This window comes from Planococcus citri, chromosome 5 (genome assembly GCF_950023065.1).
Source record: "Planococcus citri chromosome 5, ihPlaCitr1.1, whole genome shotgun sequence".
Classification (NCBI taxonomy): Eukaryota; Metazoa; Arthropoda; class Insecta; order Hemiptera; family Pseudococcidae; genus Planococcus; species Planococcus citri.
The window spans coordinates 20,864,735-20,885,068 of NC_088681.1; the positions used below are offsets into that span (position 1 = coordinate 20,864,735).

The following is a 20,334-nucleotide window of genomic DNA, read 5'->3' on the forward strand; positions in this document are numbered from 1 at the left end:
CGACAAAAACATGTTATAAATTTTTTGAAACCGGTTCATTAATTTGCAACCAATTGACAAAAAACACCCAAAAATTGTAGATAGAGAAAAAAGTTTGGGACAAAAAATGTAGAGCGTGAAAAATTACACAATTCTGTCTAATCAGTAATCACATTTTGAAACCGGTTCATTGGTTTGCATTTAGCAACCAGTTTTTGACAATCACTTAAAAATTAGAGAATGAGAAAAAAATCTTGAAACAAAAGTTGTAAAGCATACAAAATTGAACCATTTTCGCTGATCAGATTTTGAAACCGGTTTATTAATTTGCACCCAGTTGATAAAATTACCTAAAAATTGAAGATAGAGAAAAAAGTTTGAAACCCATTTGGGCTGATCAGATTTTAAAACTGGTTTCTCTATCCCCAATTTTTAGGTGATTGTCAGTTGCTAAATTCAAACCAATGAACCGGACCGGTTTCAAAATGTTATTGAACAGAATTGTGTAATTTTTCATGCCCCACAACTTTTGTTTCAAGCTTTTTTCACAATCTTCAACTTTTAGGTAATTTATGAATTTTGATAACTGGTTGCAAATTAATGAACCGGTTTTAAAATCCGATCCGCGAAAATGGTTCAATTTTTGACGCTCTACAACTTTCGTTTCAAGCTTTTTTCTCTATCTTCAACTTTTAGGTGATTGTCAATAACTGGTTGCTAAATGCAAACCAATGAACTGGGTTCAAAATGTGATTAGTCAGAATTGTGCAATTTTTCACGCTCTACAACTTTTGTTTCAAGCTTTTTTCTCTATCTACATACAATTTTTGGGTAATTTTTGATAACTGGTTGCAAATTAATGAACCGGTTTTAAAATCCGATCAGCAAAAATTGTTGAATTTTCGACTCTCTACAACTTTTGTTTCAAGCTTTTTGTTCTATCTTAAAATTTTAGGCGATTGTCAAAAACTGGTTTGCTAAATGCGAACCAATGAACCGGTTTCAAAATGTGATTAGTCAGAATTGTGTAATTTTTCACGCTCTACTTACAACTTTTGTTTCAAGCCTTTTTCTGTTTTTTCTCTATCTAAAATTTTTGGGTATTTTTGGTCAACTGGTTGCAAATTAATGAACCGGTTTCAAAAAATTCATATCACGTTTTTGTCGCCTTAGTGTTTAGAATACAATGCACCAATAAAAACCAGTTTGAATTTTTCGACCAAACCGGGTTTTCAATTTGTGGACACCCTGTGTATGGGCCTGAAATTTTCAAGGTCGCTTTTGAAAGCCCTTATTTTTCTCTCCTCAATGCCGCTTCATTCGTCTCTCTAGCTCTTTCCACTTAGAAATAAAAGCTACCGGGCACTACTTTTGTGTCATACTGTATTTATCTATATGCATATTTTATCAGTCTGACGTCTCAAGGTCTGGCCCGATTGTCCAACTTCTCGAGGTAGTCTATCCTGCTATCGAGCCTCTCAAGGTCACTAACCTGCCAATCTGGCCTCTCAAAGTTGTCCGCATTCCTGTCTGGCACCCCAAAGTCATCTCCCTGTCTAGTCTCTTAAAGTCATTGACCCATATGTCTGGCTTCTCAAGGTTGTCTGTCTTCCTGTCTAGCCTTTGAAGGTCGTTGACCCGTCTGTTACCGAACGTAAAAATGGGGAGAGGGAAAAAAGGGAAAGGAAGGTGCTCAAACTTCGGTACTGAGTGCTGGGAGTGGGGCTCTGGCCTGCTCTGCTTGCTCCAACAATGCTGTATCCTTTCAAGGGGGTTTTGATTTTCCAATAGGTACAAATCTCATTCAATTATGAAAGTTTAAAGCTGATACGATAATAAATTTATTTCTTCAAATTTTTCAAATAAGAAGGTTTCCTGATTCGTGATTCAACAGTCAACTTGAATCCATTCACGGAATTCAGTACCAGTCCATTATCCATATAAACATCCTCCAATTTCATTCGCGTGTGAAACGTGAATTTTCTCAGCAATGCACTCAGTGTTAATTTCATTTCTAACAAACCAAAATTGTAGCCTGCAATGACATAATGGTCAAATACTTGTCATCTGAACGAGACAGTTGACAAAGCATTAGGTAATATGTAGGTAGCTTAATGTACCAGGTACAAACCTACACACATTCTGGGACCCGCACTGAACCCTAAAAATGCCAATTTGGGACGTTTTTCCACGTTTTCAGGACTAAAATGATCTGGATTGAATTTCCAAGGATCGGGATAGTATTTAGGATTAAAGTGTACAGCAGAAATCGATACAAGTACGATGGTATTCGCCGGAATGATTCGATCTCCTAAATGTACACACGAATACAATCATTCACTCTAGTATTTTTCAAAAAAAATTCAACATGCACAAGTCAGGTGTCTTGTGTTTTAAATGTACCTATTTTAATATCTTCCCCAGCTTCTCGAAACATCACAGGCACTGGAATTGGAAACCTTCGCAAAGTTTCTCTTATAACTTGATCCAAGTATGGTAATCGTTCCACGTCATTTTCATCTGCTAATCTGTCGCCATCTCCAAAAATTTCGTATAGCTCGTCGTATAATTTATCCTGTGAATATTTCAAAGAAGGAATATGTGATCAATTGATCAATTACATTCAATAAGGTTCCATAAAATAAAAAACTCTGTAAGTACAGTGTACACTAACCTGTATATCTGGATGCATAGCAACCATCAATAGGAAGAATGAGTTCATGAGTCCTGCATCTGCCCCCTATAGGTATTTTTTGTAATAGTTCATCACCAGTCATCTTCATCTCCAACTAACTAGGTAATCATTCAATATATGTACATAGATGCACACTCTGCGGAGAACTTACCCCTCCAAGTATCATAATAAGTTCATCTAACATGATATTTTCATTATTTTCCAATTCTGCTAATTCGTAAACCAACGTTAAGAATCGTTTCGGAGGAACATCTAAAATAAATAGATAAAACCAGTGTAAAAACATATTATACCTATCTGTCTAATATTAGTAGCTATATCTTATATGAATTATTGAATTCGTCGTAATGATTTACATACCTTCTAGGCTGGCCACAGCATTATTCTCATAAGCTTCAATTTCACTCAGAATTTCATGTTTTTTGTCTTCAATCAGCTAAAACAGATCCAAAACGATTTCTATCGATAAGTTGAACATCAACTCTGCAACAATATGTATGTACTACCAACTTTTCGTAAGAATTCTCTAGCTTTTCTTCTATATTTTAGATATTTATTCTTGTACAACAAATAATCAACCGTCTCGTGTTGCAACCAAGGCCACGCAACCTTTTTAAAACATATGCCCATGCCTCTGAAATAATGCAATTCAAGTTAAACTTTGATGTAATTTTATAGGCACGGCTACTCAAGGAGAAAATATTGAACTCATCACACAAATCAGGAAAATGACCATTATGTAAGTAAATCAGAGACATATCTGATTAGAGGAGATCAAATCAGGTCCGGACATTTGCTGGATTTGTGGTCAGATCAACTTGATTTTCCCCTGGGTAGTAAAATAATTAATGAACGAGTATCAGATGAGTCTCATTCATGATCATGAGAATAAGTTATTGATCCTCAATCGTTCACTTACTCGGCAGTTTCATTGAAATACTGTAGAAATGAACTATCATTCCAGTCCAAATCGACGTTCATCGCTGATTCTGAAAATACAACAAAACAAAGCCATCAAAATCAAGTATACAACACACATCTTCCTGGTTAGTGAACGACGAGCAACGAACTGATGTAGTAATTAGCCAATAGGTAGGTAGGTAGGTATATACTTCTACATACTTACTGAGAATAATATCAAAAGCCAAGTACGGCATGTAATCTCCAGCGTCGAATTCCGGACCGTCGACTAAATCTTGCATTTTGTTGGCCACAAATTCAATTCTCTCATTAATTATAGATGTGTATCTGGATAACGTTTTGCGGTTTAACACAAATGAAAAACATTTTCTGTTCTTTTTCCATTTTGCAACTGCAAATGAAGAAATATGAACACATCGAGTTATTGGAAAACGTACACAATAAAAAAAAAATTACCCTACCAAGAATCAAGATTCAATCACAATTTTTCAAGTTCAATGTTCTTTTTGAATAAAACTCATAAAATTGAGGGAGGTAGGGAGATGTTTCCTCAATGATCGCAAACAACACTTTTTTTCAAGAGGTAAGATGCACGACGACGGAGGGCTTCAGGTTCGATCATTTTGGAGCCAGAAACTTTTATGGGTGAGGGGAGGGAAAGGGGATGAACTGATCTAAAAATTGCTAAAAGGCTCTTAAATTGTTTTCTGTTTTTTTTTTTATGGAAATTTGGAAATAAGATACAAAAAAAATTAGCTAATAAACGAAAGTGTTCATAATACTTACTAGAACGTGTGATAAATATTCCATCTCCGAATAAATCCTCAAATGGTTGAAAGAGTTTCGGTTTTCCCAACGTTTTGGAGTTCATGAACACAGTCTGGAAATGTAAGTATGTAAAATTAGTCTTAACTACCCAAGTGTCCACCTCATTTGTAGGGTTAAACGTTCAGTAAGTAACTTAGTTAGGAAGTGTAAATCAGTAGGTAAGAAGGGGTACCTCTAAATCATCAATGTTGCAAAAAGTTACCGCAAGGTATTTGCCTAACCATAATCGATAAGTATCGCCATATTTTATATTGTATTCGACAGCCAGCTTTATAGAATCTGAATATTTTAATACACATAGGTAGGTAGGTAATAAAATACATAATATTATGCACGTACTAGCGCGTTATTCCTACACCTAAAGTCATAAAGTAAACCAATACCTCCTGTGAAGAAATGAAAATCCAAACTATTCCCAATCAAAGGTAATCCTCGAGGGCCTGGCAAGGTTTTGGCAAATTCCACCATACGAGGATCTCTCTGACAATGAGTCAATATATACTTGATTAGAAATGTAATCAAAGTTAGCCCCAAAAGAATCAATAACGATGCAGGGTCGACTATGTTGAGAATTCCGAGTAAGGCCATATTCACTAACTAAGCCAAAAAAGCTACATGCAGAACGTCAGCATTCATCGAACTGAGCTCGGATTTACTCTAAATATTGAAATGAATGAATCACTTTTTTACCAACGGAACTTGGACGATACACAATGAAGACAAATGGGAAGTAAAGATCTAACTCACGCTTGAAAACAAAATATTTGAGTGGCAAAAATCACTTCGGAGTAAAATAATATTACACAATTCGATTTCCAACACACACGACAGAATCATACATTTATGAGAAGGAAACGAAATGGAAAAAAATTAATAAACTGTTCGATATAGGAAGTGTAAAAATTTAATCACATTTCCAACTAAGTATAAATTTAGTTCAAAATGTTATCATTTATCAATAAAAATGATATAGATAATTAGATATGCGTGGTTGTATTGGTGAAATCAAGTTACACTCGAGATCAAATTAGATAGGTGATTATATAGGTATTACTTAATATACTCTCGAAGTTCGTATTAAAATTTTTTTCATAGGATAGGTAGCTATTTTAATTTTAATATTTTCTGTGGTCAGGAGCAGAACGAAATTGGCAAATTTGTCCAAATCAACATGTTTCATTGCCTCTCATCTCTTCTTTGGGGAATCGATAGAGGGCCCCAAAATACACAACCAGTGAAAAATTTCAATTTCTGAAATTCGTTTTTACATAGATTTTGTTCGTGAATTTTTGAGGATTCAATCAAAAACGAACGACAGATTACGTGATTTCTACGATATAGAAATACCGATAAAAATTGAAAAATTCTATAAATAACGATGAATGAGGCGATGCCCACAATATATGTATAAAAGTAAACGAATGATAAATGATGCAGCTATATGTAGAATGATTGAACTTTTGACAGAATGATATATTTATGGTAAAGTTGGAAATATTCATTGGATTCTCAAAAGTCCAGAAAGTTGAAAGTCCAAGACGAATTCACATTTAGGACATTTATTCTTATACTTAGAGGATAAAACAAAAGACAAATAAAAAGGATCGCTCATTGGATTCTCAAAAGTCCAGAAAGTTGAAAGTCCAAGACGAATTCACATTTAGGACATTTATTCTTATACTTAGAGGATAAAACAAAAGACAAATAAAAAGGATCGCAACCCTGGGAAATTTGGGAATTACTGAAGATAGGCCCCAAAAAAAAAGGAAAATAAATATTAAAAAAAGAAAAAAGAAAAGAAGACACAGTTAACCATGCGTCTGGACTTGAAACTAAAATGCACATCGTGAACCATACTCCATTTTCAAACAAAAAAGAAAATAAAGAAAGACAATGTGAGCCAAGGTCTTGAACTTAAAACTAAAGTTGGACGATGTGAACCAAAGCAACTTGCAATTAAAACCTATCTCTGTGCATTTCAAAGAGTGATCCGAGACAGCTGAAGATTCACTAATTGACCCATAGGGACTTAACGTGAGAATTGATATCATCATCATCACAAATGATGGCAAAGTCCGAGGCTGCAGACACCAAAATTCATCTAAGTTTAATAAATCACGAAGTGAAGGAAGCTAAAGCTGGAAACAGTAGGAACTATAGTTGGAGATATTGAAGCTTGAGATGGATTTATTGATATCTATCTTCTGGCGGATGGGCCATTGACTTTTTAGATATGGACTGCCAGCGGTACATAAGCCAATGGTCTTGAACATAGTTCATCAGTTAGTCGTGGTTTGGCTTCTACGCATGCCATGCCGGAATCTGAAAAATGACGTCGTATGAGGTGATGACGTTATACCTCCCGCACCTCCATGTATCCGTACCTGGATGGTATAACATCATAACAGAGCTGGCGCATGCCCAGATTGCAACCCCCGACTTACTGTGTTCAAGACAATAGCGGTATGTTAAGCTTATGGGCCGTCAGCAGTCCATATCTAAAAAGTCAATGGGATGGGCTCCTGACCATCCACGGAGATGGAAGTAAAGTTGGATCTACACTTGGTGGCGTCAATGTCTGCAGTCCTGCCTATTTGTCTCGGATCAGAGCTTTTATAACTGCGCTTTTACAAAAATTGGGCGAGAAACGTGTGGAGTCAGTGGCGCACACACTATATGCTTCTAGTGGCGCTATCTCGCGCGGCTGGCACTGGAATTACATCATGTTCGACTATACTCGGCAATATTTGTGTTAAACTTGTTTTCTATGGGTTGTTATCGCGAGAGTGGTGGGCAGCTTGGTGCCACCACCTAAAAAACGATAATATATTCGAGTATAATCGGCTATATTCGATAATTTCTTGATTATAATTGGACATAAGCGCCACCACCACTGAGTAGGATGTTAAAATCGCCGTGGCTTGGTCGCTGATGTCATAATTGGTCACTAAAATGATCGTAAATATGTCGCTTAGGGGGTAGAAAAATATTCTGCTGCTGAAGCGAATGGGAATTTTTCTCCCAGCTAGGTGACAGGGAAATTTTCTCCCATTACAGGTGACTGAACTTTTCGTGTGTACATTTCTCCCAGTATAAGTGACTGATGAAAATATTTTTCTCCCACATAAGTGGAAGAAAGCTGTGTATTTTTCTCCCACTACACAATTTTGACAAACATTACGACCATTTGACTATTTTATCAAAAAACTACTTCCTGAGAATTTTGATGAAAAAACATAACAATTTTTCGCCAAGTCGCCAAAAATTGACACTTTTTGATAATTTTGATAAAAACTGGAATTTTTTGACAATTTTAGAAAAAGTGGGATTTTTTTGAGAAATCTTAGTAAGAACAGGACTGTTTGACAATTTTGGCAAAAATTGGCCCATTTTGACAATTTTACCAGAAATGGGCATTTTTTGAAAATTCTGACAAAAACTGATACTTTATACTTTTAAATAATTGTATGAAAAATGGGCACTTCTTGACTCGACAACTTTTCCAAAAATTGACACTTTCTGACTTGGGCAAATTTGGCAGAAAAAACACGAATTTTGTTGTTTGACAAATTTTGGAACAAAAAGAGGACCTTTTTAATCACGCAAATCAATTTTTTTGGATGTTTGGGGTGGGGATGGTGTACTGATGAAATTTTGATTTTTTTTCTCATTTTTGGACCAACTTTTGAGTAATTTTTAAAAATTTGTCTTTGTCTGAAATTGAAAAATTGATGTGAAATCCACTTTCCGAAAGAAAATTTTGAATCTTAGATGTGTTTTTTGCTCGAGCCAACTCAATGTTCAGAATTCCAATGAGGAGAGAAAGTCTGACAAAACGTCAGAGAGTTATTTTTGCAATCATCAACCTAATCTAACACACTGAATGATTCATTTCCCACCAGAAGTTAAATTTCCTGCAACTGCCAAAGTTTGAATATTCTCATTATCTCGTGCACGAGCAACGATTATTGCGCCAGGGTTTTCATCTATTTCCACATTCTTTAAAAAGGTTTGATAGGTAATGGTATTATCAATCTAACGCTATGACTGATTCGTATACATATCTACATTTTACATCCACCTAGTTATCTTCCACCAGCAGTTTAATTTCCTGCAACGGCTGCAACTGGTGGATTTAAATAATTTCGCTATCTCCAGCACGAGATATGATCACCACGTCAATGTATAAATCCGTCATTCAACATCCTTTCGTTTGATAATGGAGTACGATTAACATCCAGGGTAGGAGGGGAGGGCGATCACAAATGCGATGTCAGATTCGTATTACCTATACTCGTATTTAAGGCAAAGTGCCAACAGGCAACAGTACAATGTTTTAAATTCCTTTGACGAATATTCATATCTTACCTCAATCAACAAAAGTGTAATCTTCCTAGTTGTATTCGAAGGACAAACGTATGGTGTTGCTCAAAAAATAGTAAAAATGAGCCATTTGTTTCGCGTTGCTTTCGCTTTGTGCCTTATCACTATCCAGTACGTATCTGCAGTCGATTCGGTCTCCGTCCAGGCATCGGTACCCATTGTCAACGAATGCAATGGCATACCATCGCTTTTTCATAAACATTGGCATAATAGGAATACATTCGGTGTAATCATCAAAAATGGCAGCATGGTGAAATTCCAATTAGAAAATCCCGAACCTCTGGCAGACAAGGAATTTGCAATCACGTGTCTACACAATACCCAGGAAGAAGAGGTAAAATTGACATTCTCCAAAGATACATTCGTGAGCGAGGTTTTCATAAAAACCACTTGTGTTCCAACTGTTGGTGTATTGAAATTATGCAACCAGCCAGCGAAAAACTTGATCGTAAATCTGACCACTACAGAAACAGACGTTTTTCAAACACTTCCCACGATCGAATTCAAATCGTTCGAAACATACGATTATAATAAACTAGACGCAGAGAAATTCCTCGACAAAATTGAATCTTATGGTTTCGTCAGTACTAAAAGGGCTCAAGTGTTGATAGGGAAAGTCGACGTGGATGGATTACGTGAAAATAATCTTTTCGTAGATGGCTTGAAAATGATCAACGATGTGATTGAAAAATACGACGAATACAGTGGGCGTAGTCTAGTTTCAGGGGTGAAGGGTCCACGAATCAATGCGAATCTAGAACATGGTGTTCTGTTGCTGAAATCCGAAGAAGAACCTACACCAAATATTTACGATCGACGGATCAAAAATCGTACTTTTACTGTAGATTTCAAGCCTAACTGTGACTACAATAAACACGGATATCAAAATGGTTATAATGTTGCTGGTGGATACTACAATTCCGATCGAGTAGTCGTTAATTGGGAAAATATTTTGGAATTTTTTACCACCGATGCCAGAAAATGGGTTTTGCTCCACGAAATCGGTCATCATTATGATTTGCCATATGAAGAGGAACCCCTTCACGTCGATGTAAGAGAGGTATGGAATAATATATATGCCGCCTTCTATCAGTCTCGATTCGTGTATGAAAATGAAGCAGACTATTGGATTCAAGATCCTTCTGCCGGTGATGGTTCCCCTGACGAGGTCCAACAAATATACGACTCAAGAACAAATCTACAGCAGTTCGAATATCGACCACTAGCTCACTTTTTCATGGCTCTATTCACTCTGGACAATCATGACGCATCTGTGTTCAGATCCTTCAACATTCGAGCAATGAACGACCCCGAAACATCCAACAATGTACTGAAAAGTATCGCAATTTTCATCAAAGAGCAGTACAACGTGAACGTTGCCCCATTCGTGGACCGTGTAATCTACCAGGGAGTCCCCTGGCTCAATTTGACCAATATCTACGATTTAGCTGATTCGAGAAATTTCCGAATGCCGTGTTTCTATTACACCAACAGCAACACAAGTATGTCAAAAACCCTCGGATTCGACTACAAATACAAGTACACAGAACACTACTTGAAACCAACCACCAATTTGCATCTTTGTTCGACAACAATGGATGAACCAAATAAGATCGTAATTACAGTCGACAATCCAGAATTAGCCAATCAACGTATCAAAATAAATTCAATTCTGGAAGAGGTGCGTAACTCGACCATCGAGATAAATTCTCGTGATACTGAATTCGTGGTTTGGGGAGAACTGAATAAAACTGCAGTAATCCAACCCACATACACGTTTTGCAATCCCAAGACCGACTACAAGTGCGCAGTATCGCCGAAATTGCTGATTTACGACAACCGAAACCCATCTCAGCTATTACCACCATTCAGATTCGATATTTTAGGTCTTGGAGATATTCTGAGTGCGATTTTGCAGATCGATATTGGCCAGAAGAAATTCATGATTAAGACACTGGTCGAAGATCCTCATTCGTATTTCCCGAAAGATGAAGGCGTTTATGTAACCATCGAATTGTATAATTCGTTGAACTCTTCGGTCGCCTCTTACCTGATTAATGGAACTAATATGCCAATAGAAGAAGTTTTCTTCGATATTGATTTAAATTTCACTTTTGAGCTGAAGGCTGAAGAAAAACATCGAGTCAAGATTTTCAATTACACGTTGAATGACTTTCAAAGCAATTCTTTCAAAATTTACGAATTTGGTTTGGCTGAAGCTGCCCCAGTGGAACCGAATATAATAATGCGAAGGTTCGCAGATATTTTGAACAACGATTTGGAGTACAAACCGTATTTGAAATCGTATCAACACTTGACGGATTTGCTGCGTATATTACAAACTGAATGAAGGGGAAAATTGAACTGCTGCGTGGATAATTTCTGCATAATTAACGTAAATAGGCTACAATTATGATACCTACTTGTACTTGTTGTATTTTCAAGTTTCATTTATTCTATAAAAATTTCTCTTCGATTTAATGGCGTTAATTTATTTCAACTTGAACCCTTAAAAATGGAATTTTATATTGCTTGAGGTTGTTCTTTTATGGGCTCGTACTCAATTTTTTCAAAAAAAAAAGTAATTCACTTTTCGAAAAAAAGAAAGACTTTGACAATTATTCCTACAAAATGCAAGACTTCTTGGAAATTATTGCAAAAAATAATGCTTTTGGTGAGTAATTTTTGAAAAAAAAAAATACTCACAGCGAAAGAGTTATTGGCAAAAAATTACTGTTTTTCATTTTTTCCAAAAATTGCATTTTTAAGCCATAAAAAAATTCTCGGAAATGTTTGGAATTTTCAGTGAAATTTTTTAATCGCTAAACGTCAGAATTTTTGGCAGTAAATGTTTGGCAAAAGTCAAGAATCAGACAGTTTTTAGAAACGAATTGAAATCACACTAGGCCCGCACGATTTCTAGGCTACAAAGAACTAATACGCCCCTTAATTTTTGGTGAATCGTTCATGAACGAATTGATCGATTTTTTGAAAGAACCATTCGCCAACGAATCGATCAATTCTTTAATTTATGAATCAATTCGTTCACGAATGAGTGAGTCACTTGTACGAATCAATTCGTTCGCGAATGATTCGCCAAAAAATAATTCAATTCGTTCGTGAATGATTCACCAAAAATTGAGTAAATGAATCGATTCGTTCGCGAATGATTCACAAAAAGTGATTCAATTCGTTCGTGAACGATTCACCAAAAATTGAGTAAATGAATCGATTCGTTCGCGAATGTTTCACAAAAAATAATTCAATTCGTTCGTAAATGATTCTCCAAAAATTGAGTAAATGAATCGATTCGTTCGCGAATGAGACACCTATACGAATCAATTCGATCGCGAATGGTTCACAAGAAATAATTCAATTCGTTCGTGAATGATTCACCAAAAATTGAGTAAATGAATCGATTCGTTCGCGAATGATTCACTAAAAATTGAGTAAATGAATCGATTCGTTTGAGAATGATTCACCTCGAAATCAATCAGTTTGTTCAATCGCCAATCGGTTGTGAATGGTTCGATTCGATTTGATTCACTTCGCTTGAAAAGAGATCAATTTCTATACAATAGTTTCATAAAAACCGAATCAATCGTAAATTAATTGATCCGTTTGCGAATGATTCACCAAGAAATCAATCAATAAATATGTTTCACAAAAAGTGAATCAATTCGTTCGTAAAAGATTTTTATTTGAAGAAAAGTCGGACTTCTCACGCTAATGTTTTTTAGAAACGAAAACATTTAGGAATTTTTTGCAAAAAATAACCATTTTTGGCAAACGCGAATTTTTGGAAATTTTAAAAGTGAGAATTTTTGACACTTTTTGTTGACAAAAAAACGAAACTCAAAGTACCTACTGTTCAGAAAAAAATCAAAACTTTTTGGATTTTTTTTTGCAAAAAAGCGACTATTTTTTAGCAAGAAACGAGACTCGTAATTTTGACAAAACCTAGGTTACAGTTTTTTTAGTTTTTGGCAAAAAGCGAGATTTTGATAATTTTAGCGAAAGGCAACACGTTGAAATTGCAGTGTAGCCAGTCGGGAAAAAATAAAAAAGTAAGTACTTTTGCAAATTAATCACGCATGAATTGACATTTTTTTTCTTACAACATATTTTTATTTAAAATTCTTGATTTTTACTAAAGAATTCTTTTCAACAAAAAAAGTTCTGCTCCTTCAATGTTGGAGAAATCAAAAAAATTGAATTATTTTTATCTAAAATGTTAAAATTTTTGTGTCACAAAACTCTTTACAAGAGTAAACGTTTCCCTCCTCTAAACAACACATATACAGAGCATTTCAGTTGAAAAAAATTATAAAAATAATTAAAAAGAAACAAAAACCAAAACATTCATATTTTTTCTGAAAAATAGGTATGCAATTATGCATAGAAAGAACGATAAAAATAAAAAAATTTCCCCGGGAAGTTTTTAACAAAATGAACGATAAACGATGAGGCGATATCCACAACAGATAAAAGTAAACGAACAACAAATTATGCGATTTCCACGGTCGATGTAAATAAAAAATGAAGTTGTTTGGCAAACTTATCGTTAGAAACAGGAAGAGGACTTTTTAGGCATGTAATGCAAGAATCAGTGCTACTAGGACCTTCTTGACAAAAAAGCACAATTTTTTTTAGCAATTTGGCACAGATTACGACCATTTAACCACTTATTTTATCGAAGAACTGCTTCCTGAGAACTTTGACGAAAAACCATGACAATTTTTCGCCAACTCGCCAAAAATTGACACTTCTGAATAATTTTGATAAAAAGAAGAATTTTTTGACAATTTTATAAAAAACCGGACTTTTTTGAGCAATTTTAGCAAGAACAGCACTGTTTGACAATTTTGGCAAAAATTGGCCCATTTTGACAATTTTACCAGAAATAGACATTTCTTGAAAATTCTGACAAAAATGGACACTTGAATAATTGTACGAAAAATGCGCACTTCTTGACTATTGTGCCAGAAAATTAACGCTTTTTGGCAATTTTTCTCCCCAAAAATTGACACCACCTGAGAATTTTTCAAACATTGACACTTTCTGACTTACATGGGAATCTCTTGAGGTGTCCGCCTCCGATTTGAACAAGACCGCGATTTTTGGAAAGAGCATGTTCTAAAACCCCCAAATCCAAATTTTCACGGCCATTCAAAAATTTGTATTTCAAGAAGTGAAAAACAATGTATTTTTTAAAAACTTATTTCTTTTTCTGCTCAAGAATTTTAGAATTTGAATGTTGAGTTTTTGAAAATTTCAATTTTGAAAAAGTGAAAATATAATAGCAATAAGTACCTCATGCCCCTACGTCTACAGTGTCTACACCTAATTATAAGAACGAATTATTCAACTACACCAAAATTACGATTCTGACAGTCCGTAGTGTGAGCAAAGGGTCGGGAAGATTCGTTCTTTTGATTGGCGCAATTCCCCATGAACACATTTCCCTATCTGGCGCAATTGCAGGTATGCTTATTTTTCTACTCGGCGCAATTCAGGGTATATTTGGCGCAATTGCATGGCAGCCCATTTTTCAATTTTTGGCGAATTTTTGAAAATTCAAAATTGACTATTTTGGTGATTTATGTTTTTTTTTTTTTTAAAGTACGTACTTGATCAGTAAAAATGGTCAAAATAAGTCCCAAAACTATAATATTAATTACCCAAATCCAAATTTTACCATTTCCAGCCATTCTGGAGCATCCTGCGCGATTTTACAATTTCTCCAGAATTTTGAATTTGCTCCAGAAGGCGTGAATATGAAGTTGGGCAGCTAAAAATCTAGTTGTGTAATACACTCGACCTGTTTAACGAGTTTATCCACATATGAGCCGATTTTGAGAGTGACACCTCAAGAGTGGTTTTTTGACCAGCTTTTTTCAAAATTAAAAAATCAGAAAAATCAAGTTTTTTTCAATTTTTCAACATGGCGCACCAAATCGAAAATTTCGAAAAAAAATATTTGGTATTATTTGAAAATACATCTAAGAAACTTGTTTGGAAAATTGTACCTCGTAATTTTCATCATTGAAAAGTATTTCAAAATTATTCGTCAACTCCCCCTCCAAACATTTTTTTTTTTGAATTTTTGATGTTTAGAAGACAGTATATTCTAATGAGGAGGAGGTGGGAGGTCAAAAATTTGTATGGAGGGTTTTTACCTCAAGAGTGACTTTTAGGACCATTTTCGACCACATATATGGATCAAGGGCCGATTTCACTCATCTAACAGGGGTAGACCCTTTAGTTAAAAGTTGATGAAAAGAATGAATCAAGTTTTTAAAAAAAAGAAAATCGCTCTCTAGTATTAAAAAATTTCACTTTTTCAGATGTAACCCAATTACTCCGAAATATTTTACTTTTGAAAATATATGGGTCATTCTACGTCAGTTGGACCAAGAAGTGGTAGGTGGGTTCGGCGATTTTTTTCAAATTTTTCCTGTGGAAAGACTTTCCGAAGGGATGATCAATGGCGCAAATTGCAGCCCTCAAGGCCATTTTTAACAGCAGCCAGGGGGTGTCAAAGTTTTCAGTGAACTTAAAATATCATCCATTTCAGCAGTGGATTACTCGATAACCGCGATACCTACCGAAATGGAACTTTATTCCCCATAGTTAGAGATTTTAAAAGGCTTTTTGGCGATATCATAAAAATCAGTGTTGCCATTTTTTTTCGTACAAAAAATTAGCTCAAAAAGTTTCAAAACGTAGTTTTCATATGGTTCCGACTCTCAAAAATTCTGAAAAAAAATATATTATGGACAACTTTTCACGCTGAACAACATATTGAAAAATTGGGATGGTAACATGTTGCAAAGTCGATTTAAAAAAATTTAGAGTTTGCGAAAAAATGTAATTTTTTTATTTAAAACATGAAAAAAAGTTTTGATAGTTGAAGTTGACCCATTTGTCCCCTATTTGTACGTATCTGTTGAAAAAGTTGAAAAAACCCTTTCACTCAATGACATGAACTCCTCACAAAAAAATCAAAATTCAAAAAAATTCAAAAAAATCACACTCACAGCTAAAAAATTAAAATTTGTTTATTTTTTGTATTTTTTTGAATTTTGATTTTTTGTGATGAGTCAATTTCACCGAGTGAAAGGGGTTTTTTCAACTTTTTCAACATATACGTAAAAATAGGCGTCAAATGAGTCAACTTTACCAATCAAAACTTTTTTTCATGATTTAAATCAAAAAATCACATTTTTTCGCGAAGTTTGAATTTTTTTAAATCGACTTTGCGACAAGTTTCCATCCCAATTTTTTAATATGTTGTTCAGCATGAAAGTTGTCCATAATATATTTTTTTCAGAATTTTTGAGAGTCGGAACCATATGAAAACTACGTTTTGAAACATTTTGAGCTAATTTTTTGTACAAGAAAAAGTGGCAACACTGATTTTTATGATATCACCAAAAAGCCTTTCAAAACTCCTAACTATGGGGAAAAGTTCCATTTTGGTAGGTATCGGGGTTATCGAGTAATCCACTGCTGAAATGGATGATATTTTAGGTTCACTGAAAACTTTGACACCCCCTGGCTGCTGTTAAAAATGGGCCAGAGGGCTGCGATTTGCGCATTGATCATCCCTTCGGAAAGTCTTTCCACAGGAAAAATTTCAAAAAAATCGCCGACCCCACCTACCACTTCTTGGTCCAATTGACGTGGAATTACCCATATTCTAAAGTCGATTGAAAGGGTCACTAAGCCAGTATTTAATACGAATTTATATGAGTTGAACCATTAATCACATATCAGTGAATTCGGGATGTTAAAAGTGAGGTATACTCCAAATTTCAAATTTTTAGGTCAATTTGATAAAACTTTGATTTTTTTCTCATTTTTGGACCAAATTTTAATTTTTAATAATTCTTTAGAAATCCAAGGAAAATTTTGAATTGTGGATCAGTTTTTTACTCGAGTCAACTCGATGTTTAGAATCACCGTCAGAGAGTTATTTTCGAGTTCGACGTAGGTATACCATTACACTGATTCATTTTCCACCAGCACTTCAATTTCCCGAAGCTGGCAAAGTTTAAATATTCCCATTATCTCGTGCACGAGCAACGATCATCGCATCAGGCTTTTTATCTATTGTTACATTTTTTAAAGGTTTGATAGGTAATGGTATTGTCAATCTAACGCTACGACTGATTCGTATATCAATGTACATTTACATCCACCCAGTCATCTTCCACCAGCAGTTTTAATTTCCTAGAACTGGTGAAGTTTGAATAGGTTCGTCATCTTCAGCACGAGCAACGATCACCACGTCAATGTATGAATCCGTCATTTAACATCCTTTCGTTTGATAATGGGAGGGAGGGCGATCACAAATGCGTGTCAGATTCGTATATATTTAAGGAAAAGTCCCAACAGGCAACAGTACAGTGTGTTAAATTGCTTTGACGAATATCCATATCATGACTAAATCAACATAAGTGTAATCTTCCTATAGTTGCGCATTCGAAGTACAAACGTATTGTATTGCTCAAAAAACAGTAAAAATGAACCATTTGTTTCGCGTTGATTTCGCTTTATTGTGCCTCATCATTTTCCAGTACGTATCTGCAGTCGATTCGGTCTCTGTCCAGGCATCGGTACCAATTGTCAACGAATGCAATGGCATACCATCGCTATTTGATAAAAATTGGCATTGTAGGAATACATTCGGCGTGATCATCAAGACAGGCAGCAAAGTGAAATTTCAAATAGAAAATCCCGAAACTCTGGCCGACAAGGAATTTGCTATCACGTGTCTGCACAATACCAAGGAACAAGAGGTTAAATTGACATTCAATCAACATACATTCACGAGCGAGGTCACCATAACAACCACTTGCGTTCCAACTGTTGGCGTTCTAAAATTATGCAACCAGCCAGCGAAAAACTTGATCGTAAATCTGACCACTACAGAAACCGATGTTTTTCAACCACTTCCCACCATCGAATTCAAATCGTTCGAAACTTACGATTATAATAACCTGGAAGTTGAGAAATTCCTCAACAAAATCGTCTATTATGGTTTCGTCAGCACTGCCAGGGCTCAAGTGTTGATAGGAAAAGTCGATGTGGATGGATTACGTGAAAATAATCGTTTCGTAGATGGCTTGAAGATGATCAACGACGTGATTGAGAAATACGACGAATACAGTGGACGTAGTATAGTTCCTGGTGTAAAAAGTCCACGAATCAACGCGAATCTAGAACAGAGCGTTCTGTTGTTCAAATCCGAAGTATGTATACCTAATACTTACAATCGCCGGGTGGAGAATAGTAATTTTATTGTTGATTTCAAGCCTAACCATGACCACAACCAACTAACATGGTTTCGAACTGGTTGTAATGTTGGTGCATACTACTCATCCGATCGAGTAGTCTTCGTTGGGGAAAATATTCTAGACTTTTTCACCACCGATGCCAGAAAATGGGTTTTGCTCCACGAAATCGGTCATCATTATGATTTGCCAAATGAAGAGGAACCCCTTCACGTCGATGTAAGAGAGGTATGGAATAATATATATGCCGCCTTCTATCAGTCTCGATTCGTGTATGAAAATGAAGCAGACTATTGGATTCAAGATCCTTCTGCCGGTGATGGTTCGCCTGACGAGGTCCAACAATTATACGACTCAAGAACAAATCTACAGCAGTTCGAATATCGACCATTAGCTCACTTTTTCATGGCTTTATTCACTCTGGACAATCACGACGCATCCGTGTTCAGATCGTTCAACATTCGAGCAATGAACGACCCCGAAACATCCGACAATGTACTGAAAAGTATCGCAGTTTTCATCAAAGACCAGTACAACGTGAACGTTGCCCCATTCGTGGACCGTGTAATCTACCAGGGAGTCCCGTGGCTCAATTTAACCAATATCTACGATTTAGCTGATTCGAGAAATTTCCGAATGCCGTGTTTCTATTACACCAACAGCAACACGAGTATGTCAAAAACCCTCAGATACGACTACAAATACAAGTATACAGAGCACTACTTGAAACCAACCACCAATTTGCATCTTTGTTCTACAACAATGGATGAACCAAATAAGATCGTAATTACAGTCGACAATCCAAAATTAGCCAATCAACGTATCAGAATAAATTCAATTCTGGAAGAGGTGCGTAACTCGACCATCGAGATAAATTCTCGTGATACTGAATTCGTGGTATGGGGAGAACTGAATAAAACTGCAGTAATCCAACCCACATACACGTTTTGCAATCCCAAGACCGACTACAAGTGCGCAGTATCGCCGAAATTGCTGATTTACGACGACCGAAACCCATCTCAGCTATTACCACCTTTCAGATTCGATATTTTAGGCCTTGGAGATGTTCTGAGTGCGATTTTGCAGATCGATATTGGCCAGAAGAAATTCATGATTAAGACACTGGTCGAAGATCCTCATTCGTATTTCCCGAAAGATGAAGGCGTTTATGTAACCATCGAATTGTATAATTCGTTGAATTCTTCGGCCGCCTCTTATCTGATTAATGGAACTAATATGCCAATAGAAGAAGTTTTCTTCGATATTGATTTAAATTTCACTTTTGAGCTGAAGGCTGAAGAAAAACATCGAGTCAAGATTTTCAATTATACGTTGAATGACTTTCAAACCAATACTTTCAAAATTTACGAATTTGGTGTGGCTGAAGCTGCCCCAGGAGAACCGAATATAATAATGCGAAGGTTCGCAGATATTTTGAACAACGATTTGGAGTACAAACCGTATTTGAAATCGTATCAACATTTGACGGATTTGCTGCGTATCTTACAAGCTGAATGAAGGTGAAAGTTGAACTGCTGCATGGATAATTTCTGCATAATTAAGGTACTCGTAAATAGGCTACAATTATGATACCTACTTGTACTTGTTATATTTTCAAGTTTTATTTATTCTATAAAAATTTCTCTTCGATTTAATGGCGTTAATTTATCTCAACTTGAACCCTTAAAAATGGAATTTTATTGCTTGAGGTGGTTTTTTTTTGGGCTCGTACTCAATTTTTTCAAAAAAAAAAGTAGGTAATTCACTTTTCGACAAAAAGAAAGACTTTGACTATTATTCCTACAAAATGCAAGACTTCTTGGAAATTATTGCAAAAAATAATGCTTTTGGTGAGTTGACATCGTGTAGATGGCCCGCATCGTCTAAGGTGATTCTTATCATAAGTACCACCTGAGGGGATGCTCATTATACCTACCTATTATCGTACAGGGTGCCCAGAAATATCGAGTACCCCTAAGAAAGTTTTTCATTAAAAATATAGTTTGGCAACGTGAAATAGATGCATATGATTGGTGGAATGTTATCTCTCTAGTGCAACAACCAATCATGTACTATCATTATTATCATTCATTGTGACCAACCAAAGTATTTTGGTAGAAAACTTTTTTAGGGGTACTCGATATTTCTGGGCATCCTGTATATGGAAACGTGTGTAAATATTTAGAGTAAAATAAATGTGCAAGATCTCGGATACTTGTACATATCGCA

The 20,334-nt window shown here is 35.6% G+C and overlaps 1 protein-coding gene across 4 annotated transcripts in view; it reads right to left on the reverse strand.

Annotated features, from left to right (window-relative positions):
* Window positions 1-1,718: 1,718 nt before the first annotated feature.
* Window positions 1,719-20,334, reverse strand: part of LOC135848521 (cytochrome P450 4C1-like) — a 57,217-nt gene continuing 38,601 nt past the window's right edge. Inside the window, exons 1-13 of one of the 4 annotated variants that reach the window (XM_065368441.1) lie at window positions 5,171-5,287; window positions 4,807-5,080; window positions 4,596-4,702; window positions 4,382-4,475; window positions 3,801-3,986; window positions 3,594-3,663; window positions 3,185-3,308; window positions 3,035-3,110; window positions 2,826-2,926; window positions 2,654-2,719; window positions 2,383-2,554; window positions 2,111-2,290; window positions 1,719-2,014 (exon numbers count right to left, since the gene is read on the reverse strand). In XM_065368441.1, the coding sequence (XP_065224513.1) occupies window positions 1,821-2,014; window positions 2,111-2,290; window positions 2,383-2,554; window positions 2,654-2,719; window positions 2,826-2,926; window positions 3,035-3,110; window positions 3,185-3,308; window positions 3,594-3,663; window positions 3,801-3,986; window positions 4,382-4,475; window positions 4,596-4,702; window positions 4,807-5,011 (1,575 nt within the window). In that variant the 5' untranslated portion in view covers window positions 5,012-5,080; window positions 5,171-5,287 and the 3' untranslated portion in view covers window positions 1,719-1,820. Of the gene's footprint in view, window positions 2,015-2,110; window positions 2,291-2,382; window positions 2,555-2,653; window positions 2,720-2,825; window positions 2,927-3,034; window positions 3,111-3,184; window positions 3,309-3,593; window positions 3,664-3,800; window positions 3,987-4,381; window positions 4,476-4,595; window positions 4,703-4,806; window positions 5,296-20,334 lie in introns of those variants that run through there. The other 3 variants (XM_065368440.1, XM_065368443.1, XM_065368442.1) reach the window with 3 other exon arrangements.